Here is a 26,932-nt window from a genome sequence, read left to right as displayed (position 1 = left end):
CGCAGGGATGGAGCTCAGCAGCTCCTTTCCCAACTTGCACATGTGCACCTCAGCAATGTAGGATGGCACCCACACATCATTTACCTGCATACCCCTGAGGCCGGGGGGGCCACGCTGTCCTTGCAAGCCCTGCGGCCCCTGAAAAACAGCAGAGGGGTAAAAAGCTCCCAGAACCCCCAGCTGCCCCCAGACACCCCGTTGCTGTGAGATTTGCCCGTCCTGATATACCTTGGGACCATGGGGGCCAGGCAAGCCAGGAGGACCCATTTCTCCCTGTGGAGAGAGCAGTGAAGGGATTTGATGAGCCCAGCAGCTGGAAAATCCCAAAGGACAGAGCAGGGAGCCTGGGGAGCCTCACCTGAGAGCCGTTGACTCCTTGGCACCCAACAGAACCTGGCTGGCCTGGCTGTCCCTGCAAGGCAAGAGCAATGCTCAGCCCCGGGGCTGTGGGGGCTGGGTTGGAGACCCCATAGCATTGCTGTGGGAAGTGGAGCACCGTGACTTACCGTAGGGCCAGCAGGGCCTGAGGAACCCACTGAACCACCTTCTCCCTGAGGCAGCAGAGAACAGATGCCATTTTATGGTGTGGTTTTCTGCTTTGAGTCTTCACATCCCCATTTCCCCCATTCTTCTTCACATCATGCATCAAGGACTCTCCAAGCATCCATTATCCCTCTGTCCCTATTTCTTCCCTACTCCATGACCAAACCATTTCAATTTCCCTTTTGCCTCTCCTACAAATCCAGTTCTTTCTCACTGGGATGCCTGCCGTTGACTAATGCTGTCATCATGCTGAGAGCAGGACAGAGCTCAGATGCTGCCACAGCCTGGGCTTTGCCCCAGGGCTCCTTGCTCTTAATGGGGCAGGGCTGGAGACCCAGAGAAAGAAAAACCCCTCACCTCTGGCCCTGCAGGGCCCTGGAAGCCCATGGCACCCTTCAGACCTGCCATGCCCTAGGACAGAAGGCAGAGCTCTTAACAAAGTGCTGTTGTCACGTCCCTTGCAGAGGAATGGGAGGCGTGGAGATCCTAAAGGTTTTCCCAAGGGCTGGGACATTTGCAAGGGGACGTGACCTCACCTCTCCAAAGCAAAGGCATTGATTATGGAAATGGGATTGAGGATGTAGCAGGAGGGGAAGGAGCAATGTGCAAAGAGGAGGACATCCCATGCTCCTGCATCAACTCACGTGAGCTCCAGCAGGACCGGGCAGGCCGCTCTCTCCTTTCACCCCCTAAAAAAGCCAAGAGATGGAGGACAGCATGGCCTCGGGGCAGGAGGCACAGGGAAGGCTGTGCAGGGCAAGGACAGGCACTGCACCTTCATTCCCTTCTCGCCTTTCTCCCCAGGAGGTCCAGGGTCACCCAAGAAGCCCTGGAAGGGAACAAGGCCAGTTGAGCCATAAGCAGAGCATCGGGAGCTAAACGCAGCTGCTGTGGCTCAAAGGAGCTCCGGTGTGGGGCAGGGGGTGGGGACCCTGCACCTTGCACTACATGCACCATCTCAGGAAGAAAAGAAATAGCCACAGAGCTGGTCCCCAGTGCACTGCTACCCTGCTCCAGTGACCCGCACTGCCCTGGCCAGCAGCAGCCACATGCAGTGAGGTTGAGCCCAAGGGCAAGAGATTCTCCATCTGGATGATGAGACGATGCTTACAGGGGAATGAAGTATAGGCCAGAAAAGCATAGGCCATCTCACCTCTTCTCCCTTCTCACCAGCCAGCCCCCGGTCCCCGCGGAAGCCCTGCATCCCCTGAGGAGATGAAGGAAGGAATGGGCTGAGCAATGCAACAACTCCCAGCCTCCCACATTCCCTGGGGTCACTGTGGGGTCTGGGCAGCATCACACAGCACTCACCTGCTCGCCAGGCAGTCCACACAGCCCAGGTCTGCCCCCCAAGCCAGGGGACCCATCCAAGCCAGGCTGCCCTGCACGACCCGGCAAGCCCTGCAGCCCTGGCTTGCCCTGCAGAGAGAACCAGCACCATGAGCCCCTCCGTCAGCTGAGGGACTTGGGAACAGGCTGATGGGTGAGAACAGGAGAGCCAGAAGTGCATGCTGTGATGAAATGGAGAAGATGAACACTGAGCTCTTGCTCTGACAGCGGTGCCTCCGGCCACCACGTGCCCAACAGAGTGCTCATCACAGGGCATTGCTCCGGGCACTGCGAGCTCCACCCCTAAACTTGAACAGCAGAGCCACTGCCAGAAGCAAACTGGGAGTAGGGGAGAGCACTGGGAGGGAGCAGTAAGAGTGAAAGCCCTCTGTGTCTGTCGCTCAGCTCTGGGGCACTCCAGCTGCCCTCAATCCTTCCCCATGTGAAGAGCTGAGGCTTGAGGCAGTTTTCCGTTTGTCCTCAGCTCCCTGGCAGCTCTGAATTAAGGCAGGATATAAAGCTCAATCTGGAACTGTCAGAAAGCATTTCCCTTCAAATTGCTTTGATTGTTCGGATTCCCCACGAAATCCCCAAAATCTGGGCTCAGAGTTTGGAAAGTCAGAGTTTGAGGGAAGCAGGGAAAGATGTGACTTCTTTGGTGTCTTTCAGAGTGAAGAGCAGGTTTGGAAAACACAAAAGCTTGCTTGAAAAGATAGTCTTCTTCCAGCTCTTGTCCATTCCTAGCACAGCTGGCAGCACTGTCCCCATGCACACCCCTGCTGCACAGAGCAGGGTGGGCAAGGACACCTTGCAGCAACTGTGCAGTGAGGAGGGGATTTGCTCTGGCACCCAGAGCTCTGTGATGTGGCTCCATTTCTTGCTCAAGATCTTAAACTCTAAATTTCTCCACCAGCTTTTGGAGCTGTGAAAGTCCAACACAGGCACCAGCCCCCCACCCTCCACCTCATCCTGCATTTGAGCATCCCTAGCCATGGGATGGGTGGCACTCACCATGTACCCCTGCTGGCCCTTCTCCCCCGGCTGTCCTGGCTCCCCACACAGCCCCTGCGTGCAAACACAAATCGAGTCAGCAAAAGTAGGCTGTGCCCCCGGATCATATTGCAGAATTGAGAGATGTATTGAGAGATGTCACGGCCTCGTAGGTAATGGTTATTGGAGAACAAGGAACAGTGCACAGAGAGCCATGGAAATGGCATCCAAGGGTGGATCCGCATCCAAGTGCCCTGCAGCCCTTCTGCTCCACCTGTGACCTGTTGCCAAGCACCACTTGAGCAGCTCCTTGACTTGTTCTGGTGGCTCTCCGAATGAACAAACACTGTCTTTATCCGAAACAAGTGGGCACACACAGGAGCAGCACCAGGGGCTGGCAGAGGGGGGACAATGTCACAGAGCTGAGACATCACCTGTCCATCAGTGGACCACCAACAAGCAAACCTCTAGGCTGGAATCCCAAGTCCTCAAATTACAGCTGATTTTGAGGGAGTTCAGGGTTGCTTGGGAACCCAAAGTGTCCATGGGCACCTGGAGGTGGCTGTGCTTACCGGTATGCCTGCTTTCCCTGGGTGCCCTGGGGGGCCGGGGGCTCCGGGTTTTCTCTGCATTAAAGAGAAGTGTTGGTAGAGCAGATCTTGCTGTCAGAGTGCTTGGGTAGAGGAAAACCCCCCCCAGCTGGCCATGAAGAAGTAAAAACAAACCTGGAATGCTACTCACCGGCCAGCCAGCGTGCAGCAGCTGGTAAAAGGATGATTGCTGAAAGAATGGGGATAAACGTCAAACAAAGTTCTCCCTAAATCCCCATTCTCTTTCTGCTGGGAAAGAAAACTAACTTTCACTACACAAACTACAAGGTGTATCTCATGTGGGGTGGTACCACACTGTACTCTTATCCAGGTTGCAGGTGCCCCAGCTGGGAGATTAAGTTCTCTTCCTCCTCGAGTCCATTGAGTTGCCTGGGAATGTTGTTTTTCAGCATAGCAGGGACTTGTTCTGTTGCATTGCTTCTGTTGCAGCCCTGCTATGTTTCCACATGTGCAGCCCAACATCCTCTTTCTTTCCTTCTCTCCACCTCTGCCAGGGGCTTTTTTTCACAGAGAAGGAGAGCAGGCTGGTTCAATACTAATAAATCTTCTCCAGCACTGCCTTCATCATCCCAGCACATTGCTGGCATCGAATTCAGCCATTAGCAGCTGTCTGGGGCCACGTCCCTGCACAAAGCTGTACCTAAAGTGACAGTCCAGCCTCCTTTCCTCCCAGCAACACAACCTACAGACACCTGGGAGGCAAAACCCATCCCTCCTGAGCAGCAAGCTCAGCAGTTTGGAGGTGCCCACTGCATCCAGCACTGCAACCCAGAACCTGCCCTGTCCCCACCAAACCCACACTGCAATGCTCAGGATCCCACGTGCTCAGGTTTTACCCACCATCAACCTCAAGGGAAACCCCCTCCCAAGTTTGACCCTCTGACGCTGAAGGAAGAAGCCGAGGAACTCGTTACAGAGGGTGAAGGCAGAGCCTTCAGCACATGGGAGCATTTCTATCAGCCTGCTGTGTTTAAGGGGCAGATGATGGATGGATGGATGCGTTTAACGAGCCCTAATGCCGCAGCACTCATTGTGGCTGTTTGAGAGTCAATCCTGAGCTGGCCACTGCTCCTTTCCCCTGCCAGGACTTCTTGGGGGCTGGAGCAGAGCCAGCACTTTGCTTTGTCTCAGGAATCAGTGAACTCAGGTTCACTCAGGACAGGATATTATTTCCTGAGGCTTGAAAAATACCCCAAATCCAACCTTTTGGAAAAAAAAAAACCCACCACCATCTTCCACAAGATCTGAGCTCTTGCTTTATTCTGCTCTAAAGTTCCCTGCCCTCATTTCTTAGCCTGACCTCTTGCCTTTAACACTATGGGGAGAGACAAAGCAGGCTGAGCTCCCCAGTCTGGGCAGCAGCTCCTGTTTTCCACCCTTTTCCTCTGTTTTCCACTCTGTGCAACCTTGATGAAGCCTAACAAGGCCTGGATGCAGCACTGAGCACTGCACCCTGCGGCCACCTTCCTGCCTTCAAGCCTCATCCCCAGCAGCAGGACAAGAGGACATGGAACCTTAGAGAAGGAAAAGGCCAGGGGCATCTTCCCTCTCCCTCCTGTATCTCCTTCCTGCCAGCCAGGAAAAGATGGAAAGGTTGGGAAGATCCTTTGGAAGCATTAAAAAGGACAAAAAACAAAACAAAACCCATTGGTGGGTATCTCAGTGCCCACCCTGAAGCCCTCCTGCAGTTCTCACCGTGAAGCTCAGCCAGTCCTCACGGGAGTTCCTCCAGAGGACAAGAGTGGGGATGCCAGGGATTCCTGTGGGTCCTGGGTCCCCTGGGGGTCCCATCCTCCCCATGGCTCCAGCGTGACCCTAAGAAGAAAAAGGCAGCTCTGTAACTCAACCTAAGGTTTGGACACTTGTGACAGGTTGGGCACAGATCCTGGCCTGGGATAATCTTTGGGCACAGGGATGTCAGTGTCACATGGCAGCATCCCTCCTGAGCTAAAAGCTGCTTCATGGGATTCAAACACCCAGCAAAAAGAGTGTTCTCCTCTTCCAAATACACATTAGGGGCCACTACGCTGCAGCACTGGATGCTCGCTTTGCTGTGTTGATTCAAAACAAGCAAGATGCAAACCCAGACCATCACTGGTGCTTCCCTGAACCCTTGGCAACACCTCACAGCTTCACCCATTTTCCTGGATACTCACTTTGTCTCCTTTGGGCCCCTCCAGTCCACGTCTCCCAGGGCATCCCTACAAGGAAAGAAGAGCTGCATCACCTTCTGCCTTCCCCAGCAGAGAACAAACCAACAAACTGGATATAAGGAAGGTGGCTTTTACACTCAGGGTGGTGGGGCACAGGTTGCTCTGCAGACAGCCAAAGTCAGGCTGTTGGGGCTCTGAGCACTGATGGAGCTGTGGGTGTCCCTGTGCATTGCATTGCAGAGAGTGGGACTGGATGGCCTTTAAGTATCCCTTCTGACTCCAACTATGATGCTATGATCACCATTCTGCCCTGCAGGCTGCCCGGCCTGAGGTCAGAGGCTCTGAGTTGTCCCAGTTAGCATGGATGCAGCCACATGCTCACTGTAACCAAGGCAGCCCCAGCTGTCACCACAGGGACATTCATCCCTGCAGTGCCCTCGGCAGGTCTCAGGCACAGTCACTTCCCAACACATTTCTGGAGGTGAAGATGCCCAAGGTGATGCATCACAAGGGTGTGCTATGGACCTGACACACATCACACCACCAACCCAGCACGAAGGCAGAGTCATGTTTCCAAAAGGAAAATCCTATGTTTCTTTAGATGAAGTTTTTAGGTATTACAGCAGTGGGGAAGCAAAAGAATGGGACCACAGGCTGACAATATTGTAAGGGTTTCTCCTCTCCATCTGCCATGGAAATGCAACCAGCCTACACCACCTACCCTTCCACCCCCATTGTGTCCCCCCCACTCACCGGCAGCCCTGGGGGTCCTGGCAGCCCTGGGGGTCCTGGCTTCACATGAGCCCGATATCCACGCACTGATGGCAAGATGGGGTGCCCCAGGGGGATGGAAGGATGCTCTGGATCCCCTGCAGCCATCCCTGAGGAACCCTCGGGCGCAGCTGCCTGTTGTCTCGATGGGAACACTTTGGAGGAGGCAATGGGGTTCATGGCACGGCCAGGCTTGATGGGTGGGAGGCGAAGGCGGATGTCTGCATTGCCCTTCAGCTTCTCCTTGGTGATGTTCTCCTGCCCAGGGTCAGAGGCTTGCTCCTTCTTGGCTGATGATCCTGAGAGGACAAAAGCACCATAAGGGGCCAGGCGTTGTGATGATGCTTGGGAGAAAGGGAGGAATCTGCACCAGCGGACTTACTGGGGATGCTGATGATCTCAGGTCTGCTCCTGCTGATCCCTGGCCTGCCAGGGCCAGTGATTTTATTATAGGTGGAGTTCAACAGCTCAAAGCCTTCATCCTCAATAGAAAGGCTTCCCTCCTCTTCCTCCAGCTCTTCAGCTGTTGGCACCTCAGCAGCAGAGAACAAAGTCCGGGTGCTCCCATCTGGCTGCAGGCTAAGGGTCTCCTGGGCATCCTCCCATGTCCAAAGTGGGCCCAAGGTCAAATCTGGATGGGAGAGCTTGGAATCCTGAGAAGGAAGGAGGGAAAGTAATGAAATCTGATGTTTTCTCTCTTTTTCTATTTGTTATTCTACTAGGGCTCCAAGTGCCACCTTTCTACCAATACCCAGTCCTGGACCAGCGTGCACCATAAGCTTCTTTCAGCACCCAAAGCAGAGCAGGACATTGAATGGGTTCCAGGCATTTCCCCAGTGCCAGGTTAGTTCACCTGCTTGAGTTAATTATTTTAACACGGATTTGTTGGTGTTTCTCTTTGGCCCACACCACCTTCTCAAAGCACACTTTGTAGGGCACACATAACCCAACACAGGGCACCAACGAGAACCCATGGGAGCTCAGCCCTGACTGATGCATCGTGGGGTTTGGTGCAAGGCAGTTGACTAACAGAGCCAGTGAGAAGTCACTAGAGGGAGACACAGGTCCGTGATTGCCTTGCAGGGCTGGGGAAGGGAGCAGGGAAGTACAAGGAGACGGCGAGCATCCTTCCCATCGTCCTTCCCTGGGCATCTTCTTTTGGTTGAACCAATCACTTGGCTCTGATTCTGCTCGGCACCATGGGCTCAAGGTGCACCTTCTGTTGGGAGTGAGTTGATGGGAGCTAACCCATCCTGATGCTCCCAAGTACCACCAGCAATGTCACTGCCAAAACCAGTGGCTCCAAGGCAAGGATTTGGTGGAATGGATGGCTCTGGTCAAACCCAATTCAGAAGAGCAACTGTGAGACAGAAGAGCTCAAAAGGCATCAGAGCATTTTCAAAACAACTGGAATGCTTTGCATTCAATTGTGAAAACACCCCAGGTCACATCCATCCCACATTATCTGACCCATCTTTGTCCATCGCTGCAGCTACAACTGACTGGGAGCTGGGGCCAATCCTCGACTCCATTTGAAGCCAAAGGTCTCTCCCAAAGGGCAATACTCTTCTAAGCCAAGATGATCTCTTATTATAGAGGTTTTGGGGGAGAACAGGAATATTTCTACCTCCACCTTCAACATCCTGGGTATAGGTAGCAGGTGAGAGGCTGCCTGCTCCAACACAGATACACTCCATGCACTGAATGTCTGACTAAGCAGGACCAAGCCCCATTCTTTGAAGCCACCCATGTCACATTTCTGCTTTAAGCAGAGCCAGGAATAATGCCAGCAGGTGTGATCCAGCCCCCCAGTTGACTCAGAGGTAGCAAGCTCATATTTTGGTGCCGACACTTGTCTAATCCCTCCAATCTTGTGCATAGCCCACACACAGCAAAGCTGGCTTTGCTGGGAGCCATTCAGAATCCCTAGCATGAGTAAAATTACTCAAACCTCATTGATAACCATATTTCTAAGAGTAGAATCATAGCTTGAAATTAGGTTGGAAAAAAGCCTTCAAAAACCATCAGGTCGACCTGACCTACCAAGTCTCATCACTAAGCCGTGTCCCTTAGTGCCTCTGTGGAGTCACAGCATCGTTAAAGTTGGAAAGACCACTGAGATCACCTGGCCCAGCCACCTAGTCCAAGCATCAGCCATCAACCTATGCTATAACCTGGTACTGAGGAGCAGGAGTTGAGAGAGGTTGTGGTAAGGTCAACGTGCAAGAAGTAAAGAGGGCAAGGTGGAAAGCAAGGTCTGGAGCCTGGTGGGAGGAGCTCCTCAGTGCTGACATTCTAGCCTATCAGCACACTATAATTAGCAGTCACTAGCTCAATTTCCCCCCTGAACAATGCAGCCCGTGGGCCGTGTAATTTGTTAGCAAACCACAGCAAATTGGGGTCAGCCTGACGCACGCTCCAACATCTGCCCAGCAAAGATTTAATGCTGTTTGTAAACCTCCACCCCCAGCACCTGGCAGTCTAAGGAAGAGCTAATAAATAGCAGAGATGGGAATTCATCTCAGGGGACAAAGGAGGCTTGGGGGGGCAGTGGCACCACGCGTCGGGTGATCCTCGTCCTGCAACCAGGCACAGTAATTAAACCCACAGCTTCTGCAATCACAGCTGTGTGATTCAATTTGGGGTCTGGCATGCAGTAAATTCAGCAAGAAATGAGAGCTGGTGGGGGTGGGGACATGGCATCTTTGTAAGTTCAAATTAGAATAGTTGTAGCATTGGCTATTTTGCATTTCAGGGTGCTGATTCTTCAGCCTTGGCCAGAGAAAACGTTTATTTTGTAAGTGAAATGTCATTACTGGGCAGACTCTGCAGGACATTAAGAGAGAGCTTTGCAATCTGACCCTCCTGGAGGCTACAAACACCAACCCGACTCCCAGCCCAACCTCCCCCTGTTGGGCCATTGAATCCCACTAAGATGTGGGGCAGGAGACCCATTCAATCCACAACAGCCCCACTCTTCAGGCCAGTTTTCTTCTATCCAAGGCCTTAGCTAATAATTACAAGTCAGTTAGGGAAACGAAAGCTCCAGTCAGAGCCTTAAAATGGAACATTCAGGTGCTGCCTTTGCTCACTGCCGTTTCCAGACACATACTGGGCAAAGAGCACTGCTGGGCACACAGTTTGTAACATGGGTGTCCCCTTGGCTTCTGCTCTTAAAATATCAAAAATGCAAAGCCAGCTGATGCCTAAATAACCACAGAATCACTGAGGTTGGGAAAGACCTCTAAAGGTCACCAAGTCCAACCATCATCCCACCACCACCACGGCAGCTTCAGCGTTGCTTTGGGGGCTTTCTGATTAAAAACTGTTTTGAAATCCATTTTTAATGGTGAGAACCAAATTCAGCTTTCCAACAAGACCCCTGTTCCCCATTCTTACAAAATAAATATCTCTATCTATCTATAATTTTTGATCCAAACCAAAAGCGTTCATTTCCTGAAGACACATTTTTGCAATAAATGAAACCACGAAACGTGCCAGCTACAGCCAGGAGAAATTAAACTTCATTCTGTATGTCTCACAGAGGGGGAAATCGGTGAGCTACGATGCTTTGTGCTGCATCACGAGGAGGGGATGATTCAGCCCATGGAGCACATGGACATCATTAACCAGAAAGCCCCCAGCAGGCAGAGGACAGAGGAAGGTCGGACTTGAAGAGATGCTGAGATCCTGCCTTGCAAAACCTGCGCAAAGCTTTGAGTTTAAAGGCAGGTGCTTCAAAGGAAAACGGCTGGTTTGCAAGGGCTGGAGGAGGACTGAATGGCAAACCACTAAAATAAAATCCAACGTCATTTTTAACAGCAGAGGAAAGGTGTCTTGGCGATGCTGGATGGCATCAAGGGAGGAAGAGCACGGTGGGAAGCCAGCGCTGGAAGCCTGAGCTCTGCCTAAAGCAGCAGGTTTAAAGGCTCTAGATACCAGTGCATACATTAACCAGGAGCTGAAGCACCAGGGTGTGCAGCAGGGGATGGCAGGGCTGGGATCTGCTGCAATTACACTGTGTACAGGAACCAGAGCCAGGGGGACTCTGCAGTGCAATGCTGGAATCCCTAGAAAATGCTTGTCTGGGATTTTGATGTTCGTCTGTAATGTCTGGCATGGGAAAGGCCTGGGTTAGAGGTTCCCATCTGGCGAGCTCAGGGGAAATGTCTGACTTTCTGAGCTGAAAGTTACAGGTCCCACACGTCCCAGCAATCACAGTTGAGTTATGCGGGCTCTTTGTAAACAGAATAAAATGCCAAGCCCAATAGCATCCCTGCCTGCTCCTTTGTAACGGCCAAATTTAGAGTGAGAAGTCATTGTGAGAAGAACTGAGATGCACAAGCTGGGAAATGCTTTAAGCAGCTCAAAGCTGCCCACTAGAATGGGGCAGAAGGCATCGAGGTGTGGAACTGCCCTAAAGGACATTCGGGGAGTAGGGACAGCAGGAATTGAGAGCAGGCACAAGGGGTATTTGTAAAAGAGAGGTAAGGGGAATAGATATGTGATAAGCAAAGTGCATCCTGACTTGTAGAGGGGCAGCTTCGGCACGGGGCAGTGGCAGCCACTGAAATAGCCCAACGTGAGCACTGGGGGGTTGGTTTGGCTCAGAAACTGGGGAAAGCCAAGGGATACTGGGAACACTTTGTGTTGTGATAACGTGCCCCAAAAAAGGCAATCAGGAGCCCTAGAGCAATTACAGAGCTTGTCCTCAAAGCAGAGCTCACGCTGGGTAGCGGAGCAACTGACATGGAGCTGGGTAATAGCAACATCACAGATAGTGCAACTAATGCTGTAGTTTTTAAAGGACACCTCATGTAACTCAGTGGGTATCTTCCAAGAAGATGAGTAGCATTTTGCTGACACATAATGGTGTCAGTGTGATGATCCCTGACTTCTGCTGGGCTGTTTGCTCGTTACGGATGGATTCCACCATCCAGAAAGGAGATTCACTCAGAGAGCAGCAAGCATGTCAAAGCCCAGCGTGGGGCACATCTGTCCTCAGGAGTGCAGACACCACTGTACCACATTGCCCTCATTTTCTGCAAGGTCAGACCAGGCAGAGCGTAATTCAAAGCTTCACACCTTACCAGGAAACATACTGTTGTGAATAGAAGCCTTTCCCATCCAGCAGACAAAGGTACGATACAATTTACAAGCTCATGACCAGAGAAAGACAACACCAAACTATTTTCTTCCCAATGCATTCAACCATCGATCCCCTGGAAGAACCTTCTGGGAGAAACTCAGTCTCAGGAAGGCTGAAAACCAAGAGCAGACTTTCTCCTAAGGGAGCCTCACTTGCAATACAAGCTTTTGCCCCCTCCTCCCTTCCTATGAACTGTCCCCAATCATCACAAGCACCACACTGTGATTTGCTTTATCCTCTGAAACGTGTCTTGATATGAGCAACAGCCACCAAGCTCTCACAAAGCTCTGGCAGCAGAGCTGAGTCCAATTAGGAAACACTAACAAACAACACATCTACTGCCTTCACCCACTCACATCTTCTTCCGTTGTCACTATAGCTCTTCATAATTAATCGGCTCTAATTAGGGATTTGGGAATTCATTGATGTGCTTATTTACTTCTGAGAGAACAAAGGCATAGAAAGTGTAACTCCAAAGCACAGCACTGGACATCCCTGCTCTGCTCTTCATTATTTCACACTGTTAGTAGTGCATTTTTTCTTCTAATGAATCCAAACATCAAGGATCCTGAGGCATCTCTGGTTCTGATTAAGTGCTCCAAAACCAAACTCATCCCAAACCATCACTCTGCAACCCATGAGCTCCATCAGTTCAACCATGGCAGCATCCCATCCATCAGGATGGGAACACAAACCATCCTTAAGTTCTCAATGGCAGTGCCTGGGAGGGAAATAGAGAGGACTCTTCATTGCTCAATCATACAAAAATAAGTAAATAAATAAATTTAAAAAAAAAAAAAAAAAAAAAAACAGTTTGCATTTGCTGGCAGGCTTCCATCTCAGGATGTCTGTTTGCATGAAATTGGACAACAAACCATGGCTAGAAATCCCAAATGAAACAAATAAATGGGGTGAGACACCAGGAGGGTATGCGGAGGAACATTCCCTGCGCATCACTCCTGCAGTGCAGAGCTGTACCCGAGCTGAGGAGTCCTGGATCACATTGGTTTCTTTTGGCACCTGCACAGTTGGAGAGAAAGAGAGACAACACGGGTGCAGAACCCGTTCAGAACCTGGCCAGGAGATGAGGGCTCTCCCTGGGCAGAGTCCTGAGGACACCCTGGGTGCACTGTGTCCTTGGGGATCAACTGTGTGACTGATGGGGGCCCGTGTACTTCTAGAGAGATTACTGAGTAGGCTAATATTCAGTTTTCCACCAGTGCTGACAGCATGAAGAAGAAAACATCTGAAAGGATGATGCAATGCAGCAATCTTGCTGGGTGTGAGCAAGAACTTCAAAGTGATGCCCAGCTCCTGGTGACAGCTTTCCCCCACCACTGCAGCAGAGCTCCAGCTGTATTACTCTACGGCTGCTCTGAATTTCCCTGAGTTTCACACATGGCACACACAGCCGTGCACACACCCAGGCTTTCTTTGGCTCAGAAACTCTTCCTCTGCCTCATTCTCCCCTTTGCACCAAACCCAACTATGACATCAATGGACAGCCTCCATCCCACGTGCTGACTACCACCACCACGAGCTTCCAGCATCTCAGCCCACAGCAGACACCCAGCTCCTTCCAGGCTGTATTGGCTCCCAGTTTGCCAGCTGCCCCACACCTCTGGCCATGCTGCAGAGTGGTCCCTCGGAGGAGGACTGAGGCCAGAGGAGTGCACACATGTCACGGTGTGGCTGTGGCAGTGCTCGCCAGCTGCTGCTGCATCCCCCATCACAAAGGTCAGCTGCTGCAGAGCTCCCTGTGGGGGAAAACAAACAGAGATTTACCTGCGTGCTTCCTCCAGAGGAGAGGGAAAAGCCTGTGGAGCTGCCAGCATCCTGCAGCCAGGGGCTTCTTGCAGCGTGGGGTGGGCACTCAGCATCAACAATCTCCCCATCAAACCCACAGCACATCAACTGCAAAGCGACTCCCAAGTCAGACTGGACAGGGCTGAGCACTGATGGAGCTGTGGGCGTACAGGCAGTGGGACCAGATGGCGTTTCCTGGTCCCTTCCAATTCAAACAATTCTACGACTCCTACAGACAGAGGTGCAACCACAGTTTGTGTAGCAAACCCCATCCCCAAACGCAGCCCTGCCCTGCCCTCACCTCAAAGGGGATCTCAAAGGACTCCACCAGACCTCCGATGATGAGCAGCCCCTCGGTGCCCACACCCATCCCCAGGTAGCCGGGCCAGCTGGCTCTCTCCACCAGCCGACAGTCCACGTGCAGCTCCAGGCTCTCCTGGGAGATGCTGAGTGCAACTCGGTGCCAGCGCCCATCACTGAGCAGGGGAACGGGGAACCTGCATCACCCAGAGGGAAGGGAAGAGGCAGAACATGAAACCTGGCTCCTACACAAGGCGGGACGAGGCATCACCCTTACCAGCTCCCAGGACTCCTCCATCCTTAAAGTGGATGCTAAGGATGATACAAGAGAAATCAATGCTACTGTTACAAAGAAGCGCTGTTGGTTCATTCCAGCTTAGGGAAGACGGAGGTTTCCAATGGATTTGGAAGCCTAAGTTTTTTGAAAATTATTGCTTTCTGTGCCTTGAAAACTATGGAAAATTGGTGGTGTCTTGGAAATTATTGCTATTTGTTTTTCTCTCACCTTGGCTTATCCCCAGTCTTTCTACAGGGCAAACCACAGGCTACCAAAGCAACAATTAAGGTAACATTGACCCAGGGCATCCCCTACCAGGATGTCAGTGCTGTGGGCAGACTGGCTTGGCTCCAGCAGAGCAGGGATGGCCCAGGAGGAGCAGACACAGCAGCAAACAGCCCCTAAGTGTCACTTACTCGTAGTGCCTCCTCCTCGTGGTGACGAAGATCAAGCCGTATGGGCTAACCCGGATCTGGAAGAGCACGTGGCTTCGATGGCTCAGGATGGTCAACAGGCTGGTGTCCTCCTGCAGTGAGTACCTGAGCTTCATCAGCACGCTCAGCTCATCTGCAAACCTGGGAGAAAGAAGTATGGTGCATCTCGCAGCATAAAACGAGTCACAGTAAAAACGAGCTCAGTGAGAACAAGGAATAACAAGAAAACCAAGAGCAAACAGGCTGTAAGGTTGGATACCCAGCAAGGAGCAGCCAGGACACAGAGCACTGTTCAAGTAACCTGAGGTGCAACCTCAGCACCCACCTGTCCCCAAACACCTCCTGTGTAGGAATGCTGAGGGTGGAGTACTGCCCGATCTGCAGAGTGCTGCAGTTGGCCTCATCGTAGCTGAAGGAAACATTGCTGAGGTCCTTTAAGTGAGAAGTCATTTTGTCCAGCAGGTTCACTTCATCTGCACAAGAGGAGAGATAGTTAGCAGCTGGGCTGCCCACACTCTGCTCACTTCATTCTTCTTATTGGGAGGGGAAACAAAGCTGCCTCATCAAGGATGAAAATACAGTCTGGGGACATTGAAAGTTCACAGATTCAGCCAACAGCTCTGAGAGCATCAGCAGCATCCAGGTGATGCTGAAATGGGAAGTGCCTTCTGAGAGCAGTGCCCCAAAACCACAGAGGGCCATTCCCACCCCAGCAGCACCGTTATGAAAGCAGAGCTGAGCGCTGTGAAGCAGAGCGTGGGACACACGTGTCCTAAAACACAGGTCCCAGCTCAGCCGAAAAGCTGCTCAGTCCTTTCCCAAGTTTCTTTGTTGAGGTTTGCCCACTTGCAATACAGAATTATACTAGGGGGAGAAATTATGCAACTGCATCCCCTAGAAAGGCAGCTGCATTGGCCAAACTGTAGAGCACCCTCTGCCCAGAGCACAGTCTGTTGATATTTCAAGAGCTATGCTCTGCTGTGCATCACAAAGATCCATTTCCCAGCAGCTGAGAAGTTGGGAACACCACAACATCTTCACAGCAGCAAAAGTGCAGGGCTGAGCTCCGTGGAGACAGCAGCTACAGACCCCAAAGTGGTGACAGATCTGCAGAGCTCATCTGTGCCAAATGTGGTGCATGTGTGTAGTGCTGGGAATTAACCTGGGATCAAACACAGCTGGGAGAGGGAAAAAAAGAATGGGAATATTGCTCCTTTCCCATTCCTCCCCATGTATGCTGTGTGCTCCATCCCAGGTCTGACCTTGCAGATCTGAGTTGAAAGCAGGGGATGCTGTGAGGTGAATGGCTGCCCCATACAAACCACAGCTGAGGATTCATCACAATAAATAGCATGATTAAATGCAAGCTTTCCCAGGGAGGGCATGGGCTTAATGCATGACTTGAGCATGTGATGATGTTAACCACATTCCACAAAAACACACAGGGAGAAGTGAAGCACGTGCCTTCCTAAATAAAAAGCAGCAAAGCCTCAACACCAAAGCCTCTGTTTGCAGCTTCTCCCCAGGACTAACCTGGGGTCAACTCCCACCCTGGCACTGCAGGGTTTCTGCTTGAATGTCGTGGACTTGCCCTGTGTTTCAGAGCAGGCTTGTTTCTCTCTCCTTGCATTACACTCCCTGGATTACACAGCACAGCCCAGAGGCATGCCCAGGACCAGCATCACTTTCCCTGCCTTCATACGAACACGAGTGCACTTTAAGTAATGGTTGCAAAGCTGAATGGTAAACCTCCAGAAAAGTACACATCCCTGCTACAAAATGAAACCACCTGAAAAGAAACACGTGGAAACTGTCTAAGAAGTTATAAACAAACTCCATCCCCAACATTAAGCACGAGCATACCTAGTATGGCAAAGTGAGGAGACAAAGCCTGCATGCACCCCAGCACTGGTTGGTATCACAGACTTTCCCAATGCACCTGTATCCATTGTAAGCTCCTGTCTTCAACATGGGGCTTTTCTTGTTCTTTTGCCCCCAGACAGCTAAAAACCCCCAACAACAAAAGGAGGAGCAAGAAACCCAGAGCACACTTTGGTCTATCAAGGAACACGGGGAAAACACCAAGGCAAAGCTTCAAGAAGGACTGGAAGATGAGCAAGATGAAAGCACCCTCTGCTTTACCAGCACTGCTCTTAAATGGGGCAGAGGCTGTGGATGGAGGTTCCAGGTGAGGCTGCTTGATGTCATTAGGGCCCATTGGTGCTCTCAGGACCACTTCTGTCCCGTCCCACCCCATCCCATCCCCAGTGCTGCAGTACAGATGGCTGAAATTAGAACACCCATCCCTTCTTGGCCCATCTGCACACACACAGAGCTTCTGCTCAGTCTGAAGTTCTCCCCAAGGAGGAGGAATGAGGGGAAGAAGAGATGATGCTAAATGTTGGAAAACATAATTGGAGCCCTGGGAGAACACATCTTAGGATCTGTCAGAGTCAATCACTTCCTCAGGACGTGCACTGCTGCTTGGGATGTGAAGTGACAGGGCTGGATGAGGCCTGCAGACAGTCCTCTGGATTTTCTTTCCAGTTTCTGAGTGCCTTATGGAAATACTGCACTAAAAGTCTGCGTAGGCTCATAGCCCGTGTGCTTCTGCAGCCCTTCCAAACTCTGAGTTGGAGAAACTTGCACACCACCACTGAAACTTAATAATAAAATTAAATGGAAATGGAAATGATGCATTAAATGATGGAAGAAGGGGCGTTTGTGCCAGGACAAGGCTTTCCTGTCCTCTCTCACCACCACCACCACCACCCTGGCACGTGCACAGCCCTCAACCAAGGGCTCGAAGCCAGGTGGCCCTCCCAGTGCTCCTGCACTGTTTGGCATTTCTGTTTTGCTCTTCAGAGCAAACTGCTTGTGCTGGAGCTGTGACCTGAGCGGGGCTGTGCACTGCACACACACAGCTGGGCTGCAATGAGCCCTCACCTTCCTACTTGGTCCCAGTGCCATACAGAGCTCCCATGTCCACACACAGAGGCATCGATGCCCTTTACTTCCTAAAAACCCACACATAGCTGACCTTTTGAAACATAGAGTGCTATAGCAAGAGGGAAAAAAAAAACACCACAAACCAACCCAACCAATGAAGCAATACAGCCAGAAAGGCATCTTTGCATTTGTTTGGACTTGCCTGCTGACTGCCCACTGTGGGTGGACAAGGACACTTCCGCAGTATTGCATCCACAGGATGCCAGCCCTTTGGTGGCTCTTCCTATCTCTCTCTACCCTAGCAATATTTGTACTATTAAAAACATCCAGAGCAGCCATCCATTCTGGTTTTCTACCATTTCCAGCACGCTATTTGCTTTCTTTTTAAGTGCAACAGAAGACACAGGAGAAAGATTCAAGCTGAGGCTGGTGTGTGTCCACTGAGAAGGTTATGCAACAAGACTTAAACCTTCCCCTCCCTGCTCTGGAGAGCAAAGAGAATTCGATTGTGACTCAGTGGCTGCAAGTCGGAGGGGACAGAGCCAAGGCAGGAAGAGAAAGAAAGAGCACGTTGCTCCCGGGAGGAGTGAATGCCTCTAACCACCTATGGAGAGGACAGAAAACATCAGGGAAGCGAAACCTTCTCGGAAGAAAAGCCTGCTGCACACATTGTTCAGACAGGAAATGCAGAGCACGGGCGGGCATCCAACACATTGCACGCTGCTGCTGCTTTGTGTTGGGGTCTGCAGAGGGATGGGGCTTCTGGGGACAGCGCCTGGGGAGGAGGAAGGGCTGCTGGGAGCACGGGGTGACCCTGAGTGAGGACACGCTGGCCACAAGGGAAAGGAGGCCAGGCTGGATGGGGCCCTGAGCAGCCTGATCTGGTGGGGAGGCAACCAGCCCACAGCACAGGTTGGGGCGGGGGGCTGTAGGTTGCCTTCCAACACAAGTTATCTTGTGATTCCACAACTCCATCTCATTCAGCTCCTCAACCATCTCCTTCCTGAGTGTTGACCTCAAAGTGAAGCTCCTGGTCTCTAGGAAATTGCCCTGGGCTGCTACAATTTACCCCAACCCTGCACACCTTGTTCTCTACGTATCCTTCCCAATAAACACTGTGGAACTGGTGTTTTATCCATAGCCGGGGCTTAATAGCTTTAGCTGGAAGGGGATTTTTAAATGGGTTGCATTTAAACCTGTACAAATCCCCTCACAGCCATCCCTCAATCAATACAGGTCTAACTTACAGCAATTAAACTTAATTACCGAATTGCAGTGAGTCAGCATAAACCAGATATGAGCAGTCTACAACATTTACGCAGAGGATTCGGTGGGATTAATTTGAAAAGATGTAAAACACATTCTAGTAAAACTTGTGTGACAGCAAGTGGGGACAAGTCCCAAAAACGTTGGCCCTCGCTGCTGCTCGTAAATAAGCTTCTCTTTGTTGCTTCATTGCCAAAGTAAAGTAACGAGTTCTGCAAACTAGGAGGTTGTGTTCTTGCCCAAGGAGGCTGTGGATGCCCCATCCCTGCAGGCATTCAAGGCCAGGCTGGATGTGGCTCTGGGCAGCCTGAGCTGCTGGTTGGTGACCTGCACACAGCAGGGGGTTGGAGCTGGATGAGCTGGATGAGCACTGTGCTCCTTTTCAACCCAGGCTATTCTATGATTCTATGAAACTATTGCCCTCCAGGGACTCATGTCCTAAAGATCTCCCTCTGTTTTATAGAGCTGGGAGGTGTGAATACACACACTGCAGAGAAGCAATGATGGTGGAGATCTTCTCTTGCACAAGGAAATGCAATTGCAGAGTTTGAGGTGGAAGCAGCAATTCGATGGGTAGCACCTGTTTTTGGAATGCCTCCTTCCCCTTCTTCTCCATTAGAAGTTGATCTTCACAGACAACTTCAGCCTAACTTTCCAGTGTGCCAGGATAGTTATTGGAAAGCCTGACAGAGATCAATCTGAGCAATTATTTCAACAGTGTTGAAAGTGTCTCGAGCAGCAAGGAGAGCGGTCAGACTCGTGTTATCCTCTGCTGCAGGCATAAGCATTTGGAAGAGATAACAACCTGAGAACATCAAAATCAGTGCATCTAGGCCCAGGCTGGGAATTCCTCCTTTCAACAAAGGCGAAGAAGATCCTGGCCTTCAACTCCTCTGCTCCTTCCATCGACGATGAAACAGTTCATCAAGTTTAATCTAACAGCGCTTTTAAACTTCCAAGTAACGTCATCCAAGGCCGAAACTGAACCTTCAACCTGAGAACACTGGAGATGTGCAAGGCACGGCAGACCCGAGGCGGCACACCCAGCTGTTAGTCACTGCCAAAAGGCAGCAGGAAGGGTCTGATCTCGTGCCAGCAGCCATCTGTCACACCGCCATGGAGCGCGCGTTGGATCCGATCCCTGCCACTCTAGTTCTCCAGGTTCTAATCAAAGAACAGAGACCTGCAAGAAAGGAACAGCACTGTTCTGAAGGCTGCTTTGTGCACCCAGCCCTGGGGCTGTGAGTCCCAGCACCGTGCTGCCCTGTTGGGACAGACCGTGGTACCAAAAGCTGCTCCATTCTGGTAGAGGTAGCAGCAGGAGGGAACAAGAGCAAATCTGCACAGCCAGCATGAATAGAGGGCTCTGGTAAAGTCTATCTTATGCAGCCTGCACTAACAAGTATTGCACAGCCCGACACAGGAGTAGGGATGGTGTTATCCACAGCACAAGAACACAGCTGCTGCAATAAGGGCAACATATGCACATATGCAAACCCTATCCAAAGAGGGGTTCTCATTTTTCCAAACTAATTCAGATACAGAGAAATTCTTAAAAGATCTTTGTCATCTTCTCCCATGCCTGTGCTCTCCACTCTCTCCAGACCCCATTTGCACCCCAGTCAACGTTGCAGCTTTTAACCCCAACAGACCCACTGTTCAGTCCTTGCCTTGGGCAAACCGATGGCTATCTTCTTCACTGCAACCCAAAACAGCAAATAAAATATCAGACACATTCATTCTAACCTGGTTGATGTTCCCCTCAGACTGCTTCCAGCAGATGCAAGGTGCAGGAGCCTTCAGCAGGGCTGGAGAAGAGCAGGCAGCTCTCTGATGGAAGGGGCAACTTCCATGCAACCAAAGGTGCCCTGAAAGCCTTTTTCCTTGGCCTTCATCATTTGTGTGCTCCACCAGGTGTGCCTGATGGGCAGCAATGAGGTACTAACTCTCCTTGTGCACATCATCAACTTTCTAGACAGCAGTAGTGGCACTTGTGCTTCTTTAGCCAGATGGAAAAAGGACATCTTCTACTCATTAAAGAACCCAGTGCTTGAGCATCCCACTCTGCAGGCCATGGTCGTCGCTTCCCTTTCCTAGGGCTCTCTGTACTCAGCCCAATGTGCTTTATCAAGGAACCAGAAGGCAGCTGGAAAAGGCAATGGAGGGGGATAGCACAATTTTCACACTGTGATAAGAGCCAATGACTTCACTGGGATGCGATCAGATTTGCAACTGCAAAGGCTTGGCTCAGGGCACTGCCACCTCCCCGCCACGGATCCAGACCAGGGATCCATGCCCACCCTGGGCAGCCCATGCCCTCACGCTGTGCAATCCCTGCAGCCCTGCCACACACAGTCACACTCAGACACATTTCAGCTGATGAGGATTCACAGTTCCAAAGGTGACAAGTGAGGTTGGGGAAGCAGCTGCAAGGTCTTCCCAGCAAACTGACCAAAAAAACTGGAGCTTGCAGGGGACCAAGGCAGAAAAGACAGATCCCACCTGCATGAGGTCTAACATGGGAGATCTGCTGTTGCACAAACATCTGGCAAAGGTGCTGCATCTGTCCAAACCTGTCCTAGCATGGGGAGATGTTCCCAGCCACGTCTTCGTTCAGCACAGCCAATTTTCCCCTTGAAAAGGATGGCTGCAGGTCAGCACATGGCTCACCTCTGCTGAGACATGGCCACGTCAGGCTGCAGTTATTCACTTTTGGAACTTCCCTGCAAAGCACCAGGCTCTTGACCTTCATTTGATGGGGACAAATGTTCCTGGCCCTGTTTGTCCTCTGGCCTGGGGCATCTTCAGAAAAGGGAGAGGAAGAAAAGGGATGCTGGGCAAACAGGGGCAGCCCTTCCACCGTGCTTCCTGCAACATTGCTCACAGCAATACAGAGAGAAAGAAAAAAATGGGAAAAAAGAAATTACAGAAAAGGAGCATTTCCAGGCTAACAAGCTGATATTTCACAGCCAAAAAGCACTCCGCTTTTCACCTCGGGCAAAACATGTGCACATTTGTGATTCATTCCACACCCACGGCTGCCAATTCTCCTGCGCAAACCATTGAATTGTTGAGGTTTCAATCTTTACCAAACTCTCAAATGCTCCTCCAAATTCTTTACACTCCCTTCTGCAATCCCCACTGGTACTTTTGGAACCTGTGGGTGCCTTTAAGGCTCATGGCCACGCTCCAGCTGGGGAATGGCAATGCATGCATGCTATCCAAGCGTGCCCCAAACTGTGCTGAGTGCCCTTATCCATCATGGCTCTCCCATCCACTGCGGCTGTCTGAGGTTCTGAGCCTGACCACGGCTCGAGGTGGCCATAACCCAGACCAAAGGGGCTCTGCAGATTTCAGATATCGACCTTTCACTGCTCATCAGATGAGGGGTCGGCCTCAGGGTTGAATGGAATTGCTGGGAAGAAGTCACGCAGAAAACTTTCCTGATCTCACTGTAAAAAAAGAAAAGGCTGAGTCATTTTGAGTCAGCCTCATGCGGGGCTTCGTCTCTGTGGGCGATTCACCCCTTTCATGTTTTGGTTTCTTTTATACTCTGTGCAATCTCAGTCATAGACAGCAGCTTTGACAGTGAAAGGGAGACTTTGTGTTTAAACCTGAGATATCAGCGCAGTTCAAGAAAGAAAAAAAAGAAAACAAAAACTTTCTTTCCAAAGCACACAAAACCTCCACCAGAAGCCCCATTTTGGGTCCACCAAAGCCCACGGAGGCAAATCCCCAAACCTACCCTCCCTCTACGTCACTGTTATTTACCTGGGGGAGAGCAACCAACATCCCAAGCATATTTTTCCTCTGTGCAGACCTGTCTTCTCTTTTAGTGTATCACATCTCATTTGAGAACCCCTAGAGTAAACACTTCACTGCAGCTCTGTCCCACTTGCAGATCTCTTCTGGTACGACACAGTCTAGAATTGGACTCTCGTGATGAGGACCACCCAAATCACCACCCTTTTAGACACGTATGGGTTGGAATGCACCAGAGCTCCTTTAGCCCAAAGCCCACCTCTCCTCTAACCCAGACTGGAATCTCCCCAGCTTCATAAGTGGGACCTCCATCCAACTGCCTGCCACCTGACAGAGCTGTGGGTGTTCATTGCAGGGAGTTGGACCAGATGGCCTTTAGCGTTCCCTTCCAACGCCAACCATCCCGTGATCCTATAAGTGAGAAGAGGAACCGAGGAGCAGAGCTCCCACTGGTGTCCAAATCCCTCCCCACACCTCAACAGGGAGCTCCCCAGGCCCTAATGAAGAGCAACCCAACAGAGGCAGAACAACTTCATTGCTGAGGTGCTGCAGACACCACTGGATGCTCTCTCTCTGCACCCGGCTCTCCTAAGGGCGGAGCACATCATTTTCCTGTCTAACTCCAGCCATTCCTGCTGGATTTATCTGCAGAGCAACGTGTGAATTGCTGCAAACAGCCCCCTGCTAATGGGGTGAGCGTGCTTTCAGCGAGCACATGACACGTCCTGGAAGCTGCTGCAGCAATTGCTCAGGCTGGGCTCGCAGCAGTGCTTGCAGCCTTTGTAATGCATTTCAGTGCTCTGTCAGAGCTACGTGAAGAACTGATTTTCCTTCTTCTGATTTTTTTTTTTTTTTTTTTTTTAATAGCTTGGAAGTGAAGCAAAGTAAAAATCACGTAAAAGTTTGACTTGGCTTGAGCTGCTGCGCCTCTCCCAACAAACCTCCAGCAAAACAAGTGCTGTGAGGAGTCAGCTCAGCCCCAAATACAGTTAGAGGCACTCAATGTAAAATCTGAAACACAGAGGGCCAAATCTCAGGTACGTGAACCATTGGAGCCTTTCACCTTCTGCCATGTCACCTGGACCAGAACACTGCTATGAAACGTGGGAAAATCAGATTCAAAGGCCTCTTCTTTCCAAAGTTCCCTATTTCTACATTTCAAGAGCCCACTCTTCTCTCCAGTCATTGCTACTGGGGCCACCTGCAGGCACACGTGCAGCACAATGCCTCCAGCACATGCAATGGTACTGGAGAAGGGCTTCCCCAGTGCTGAGCTGCCCAATGGATGTAAATCCCCTGATCACACAAACAGGTGAATTAGTGATGACACTAAGACAGAAAAAAGAACTCTGGAGGACACGTAATGCTCTGAACATGGAGCACATCCTGTGCACTGGAATTCAAAGAAGAAAAAGGATGGTGAGGCACTGGAACAGGTTGCCCAAGGAGGTTGTGGATGCCCCATTCCTGCAGGCATTCAAGGCTGGGTTGGATGGCTCTAGGCAGCCTGGTCTGCTGGTTGGTGACCCTGCACATAGCAGGGGGTTGGAATTAGATGATCACTGTGGTCCTTTTCAACCCAGGTCATTCTGTGATTCTGTGTAAATGCAAAACTTGCCCAGTGTAGATGCAGGGCGTTTGACATGCTGCTTTGCTCTGGAGATCTGTTCTTGGTAGACAACAGAACTTTATGGCACCGACAATAAGTTGATGTTCAGCTACCAGACTCATGAAGAGCTCTGGATCTCTCTTGAGTTTGCCTTCCTGAGTCTCACAGCTGCAGAGAAAAGCATGGAAAAGACAACCTTGGTGATTCTGCGATTCTGTGATCTGAAAGAGAAGCTCTTAAGAGATGCTCAGGGCCTGCATGTCCCTGCAGAGGGACAGATCATCCATATATCCAGCCAAGAAAGAGGGGCAACTTCTTCCTCCCATGTTGGTAGGAGAGGGTCATGCCATTGGGTTGGACTGGGGCTCAGAGCACACAGCAGCATGGCTGCTGGCAGCATCGGGAGACAATTAACCACTACGAGCTGATTCTCCTTTCCAAATTGCTCTAAAAGAGCTGCTGTTGAGCTCCCTGGCTGGGAGCCAGGAGCACATCAGAGATCTGTCTCACTCCTAACAGCTGGAGTCAGTTTGGAGCCCTCCTCACTCTATGAGAGTCAAATCCTTGATGACTTCCAGCGCAACCACAGGGCCTTTTCTCTGGAGGAATCCTTTCCTGAACACTGTGGTAGGACGCACGAGGCATCCATCCCCTTGGGGCCACCTCCAAATTCAGGGTCTCCCCCTACCAGACAGATCCCAAAAGCACCAGCAGGGCCAGCTGTGTGCCAGATGCTCCATGTTTGGGAGGTTTGGAGGTCAAGGTCACAGCAAAGGCTGACGCTGTGAAGGGGCCGTGCAGGGGGAGAGGGAGACGGCGGAAATACCAGCCTGGGTGTGTTAAACATGCAGGGTGGGATCCATGGCTGTGTCTGCACATGTTTGGCTCGAGGGAGGCAGGAAACTGCACGACACGGAGGTCCCATGGCCACGGAGGAGGGCTGGGGGAGGAGGCTGCCAGGATGGAGAAGCTCTGGGCATCACTTCATGCCTCCAGGAGGGCTGCAGGGTTTGGATCAGGGTCCAGCTCTGCAGCAGCCTAAGCCATGAGGGAGGCCAAAATTAAGCAAATGAAGTAGTATATACAGTCAGCATAAGCATACATGGGAGGTTACAGTTAAAACCAGCTGAGTTATGGAAGTAAATGAACGGCACTTTCACTGCAAGGTACAGGATTCCCAAAAGTCAATTCACTTGGAGAGCAAAGGCACGAGAGAGGCATTATAATGAAACCATTAATATGGATTCGGAGCACTGCTTAGGGCAGGCAGGCGCCTGATCCACTTGTTAGAAAGACCCAAAAGAAGAGAGGATTGCTTAAAGTGAGTTTAGCAGCTTAAGGGCTTATCCTGCAAAGTGTGGGTAGCACTGCAGTGCCTGCACCACTCTGGAAGCTGCCATCGAAATCACAGCCCTAAGGGACGAGGGCTCAGCAGCAGGAAGGCAGACAAAGCCCCAGCAGTGACTGCCCCTGAAAACTGGGCAGCTTCCTCCCTCATCCACGTTTTCCAGCTCTGTCACAAGGATGGATGTCAGGATGGTGTCCCTTTGCTGCCAGGAGCCAGAGATGCCAAATGCGAAGTGCCAGCCTGGAGATGACAGGGGTGAGAACCAGCTCTGCTTCAGGGTTTGAAATGGGGGGACAAAATGTATTTTGGCTGACCTCGAACTGATCTCTGTGGGCATTGCTAACCCACACTGCACCAACGTTCTTCTGGCTGCAGGGCTCCCAGTGGCTGCCTTCCCACCTTCCTTTTTAAGGAAAAATTCATCTCAGCCATTCATTTTGAAGTACATACTTGGGAGAAAAATAGAAATTTCAAATTCCAGCTGAAGCTATTTCCCATATGCATCATGAATTCCAGATCCAGGGCCCATGCAGAGGACCAGTGTGGCATTCCTCACAGCTGCTGGCCATGCTCATGAACTAACACCTCCCTCCATCCCAATCCAGGGCTCTGCTGATGCTGTATTGGGAAAGTGTTGGCACTTCTAGGGGTAAGGGAGGGAGTACATGAGCATGAGACAGAGCAAACTGGTGAAAGAACAACATTGCTTCAGAATATCATGTCTAGCAGGTTAAAATAAGAGAAAGAGAAGAGCTGATGGAGCATCATCTGCTGGCTGCACGCTGTCTTGCAAAGAGATCTCACAGCTCAGAGCCAATACACACTGGGACTCCAAAGGGCTTTGAGAGGTCTTTGTGGTATCATTAAATTGTAGAGGGACCCTTAAAGGCCATCAGGTCCCACTCCCTGCAGTGTCCAGGGACACTCACAGCTCCAGCAGGGCTCAGAGCCCCAACAGCCTGACCTTGGCTGTCTGCAGGGATGGGGCAGCACCACCTCTCTGTGCAACCTGTGCAGTGCCTCACTGCCCTGAGTGTAAAAGATTTCCTTCTTTAAACTTCCTCTCTTTTAGTTGGACCTCATGATCTTAGAGGTCTTTTTCAACCTTAACGATGCTATGATTACAAGAGCAACCTCTGCCACCCACTCAGAGCTCACCCAACCCAGCCTGGATGGGATCCCAATGCCCAATAACCTCAACAAGCACAAGAAATCCCATCCCAGGAGCAACATCACTACCTCCACCCGCGCCTCAATGCCCCGCAGTGATCAGGCACTGAAACGCCTCGGCGCCATCCGTCTTTCCTCAGAGTAGAGAAAACCTGCTGGCAGCAAAAGCAATGCTTTAAAAATAGCCAGATGGCTTGCTGAGACATTTGGGATCCAAAATAGGAGATCCTGACATTCCTCCCAGACGAAAGATATTGGAAGAGGTCTGTGGCAATGGATCGCCGCGTTTCACCTGGAGGGATCTCAGTGCTGATCTTGTGGGGTCGCATTCAGCCCTGGGGTGGACAGAGCTGCTCCCTGCCTGGACCTGGAGGTGACAGTGGGGTGACACAAACATAGGGCAGCCATGTAACACCATGGGCTGCAGTGCAGCCTTCCCAGGCTGGGAGCAGCCTGCCTGGGGTT

General features: G+C 51.2%; 1 protein-coding gene across 1 annotated transcript in view; it reads right to left on the bottom strand.

The window, feature by feature from the left end:
• Nucleotides 1-26,932, bottom strand: part of LOC128073143 (collagen alpha-2(I) chain-like) — a 43,678-nt gene that overhangs the window by 11,994 nt on the left and 4,752 nt on the right. Inside the window, exons 2-21 of the mRNA XM_052667615.1 lie at nucleotides 14,689-14,836; nucleotides 14,346-14,504; nucleotides 13,654-13,849; nucleotides 13,166-13,303; nucleotides 6,780-7,050; nucleotides 6,380-6,696; nucleotides 5,630-5,674; nucleotides 5,169-5,288; nucleotides 3,604-3,642; nucleotides 3,435-3,488; nucleotides 2,884-2,937; nucleotides 1,855-1,962; nucleotides 1,697-1,750; nucleotides 1,319-1,372; nucleotides 1,188-1,232; nucleotides 901-954; nucleotides 507-551; nucleotides 359-412; nucleotides 229-273; nucleotides 85-138 (exon numbers count right to left, since the gene is read on the bottom strand). Of these exons, the coding sequence (XP_052523575.1) occupies nucleotides 85-138; nucleotides 229-273; nucleotides 359-412; nucleotides 507-551; nucleotides 901-954; nucleotides 1,188-1,232; nucleotides 1,319-1,372; nucleotides 1,697-1,750; nucleotides 1,855-1,962; nucleotides 2,884-2,937; nucleotides 3,435-3,488; nucleotides 3,604-3,642; nucleotides 5,169-5,288; nucleotides 5,630-5,674; nucleotides 6,380-6,696; nucleotides 6,780-7,050; nucleotides 13,166-13,303; nucleotides 13,654-13,849; nucleotides 14,346-14,504; nucleotides 14,689-14,836 (2,054 nt within the window). The remainder of the gene's footprint in view (nucleotides 1-84; nucleotides 139-228; nucleotides 274-358; nucleotides 413-506; nucleotides 552-900; nucleotides 955-1,187; nucleotides 1,233-1,318; nucleotides 1,373-1,696; nucleotides 1,751-1,854; nucleotides 1,963-2,883; nucleotides 2,938-3,434; nucleotides 3,489-3,603; nucleotides 3,643-5,168; nucleotides 5,289-5,629; nucleotides 5,675-6,379; nucleotides 6,697-6,779; nucleotides 7,051-13,165; nucleotides 13,304-13,653; nucleotides 13,850-14,345; nucleotides 14,505-14,688; nucleotides 14,837-26,932) is intronic.

This window comes from Tympanuchus pallidicinctus, unplaced genomic scaffold (genome assembly GCF_026119805.1).
Source record: "Tympanuchus pallidicinctus isolate F22 unplaced genomic scaffold, pur_lepc_1.0 scaffold8, whole genome shotgun sequence".
NCBI classification, from domain to species: Eukaryota; Metazoa; Chordata; class Aves; order Galliformes; family Phasianidae; genus Tympanuchus; species Tympanuchus pallidicinctus.
This window is presented reverse-complemented; position numbering and strand designations above follow the sequence as displayed.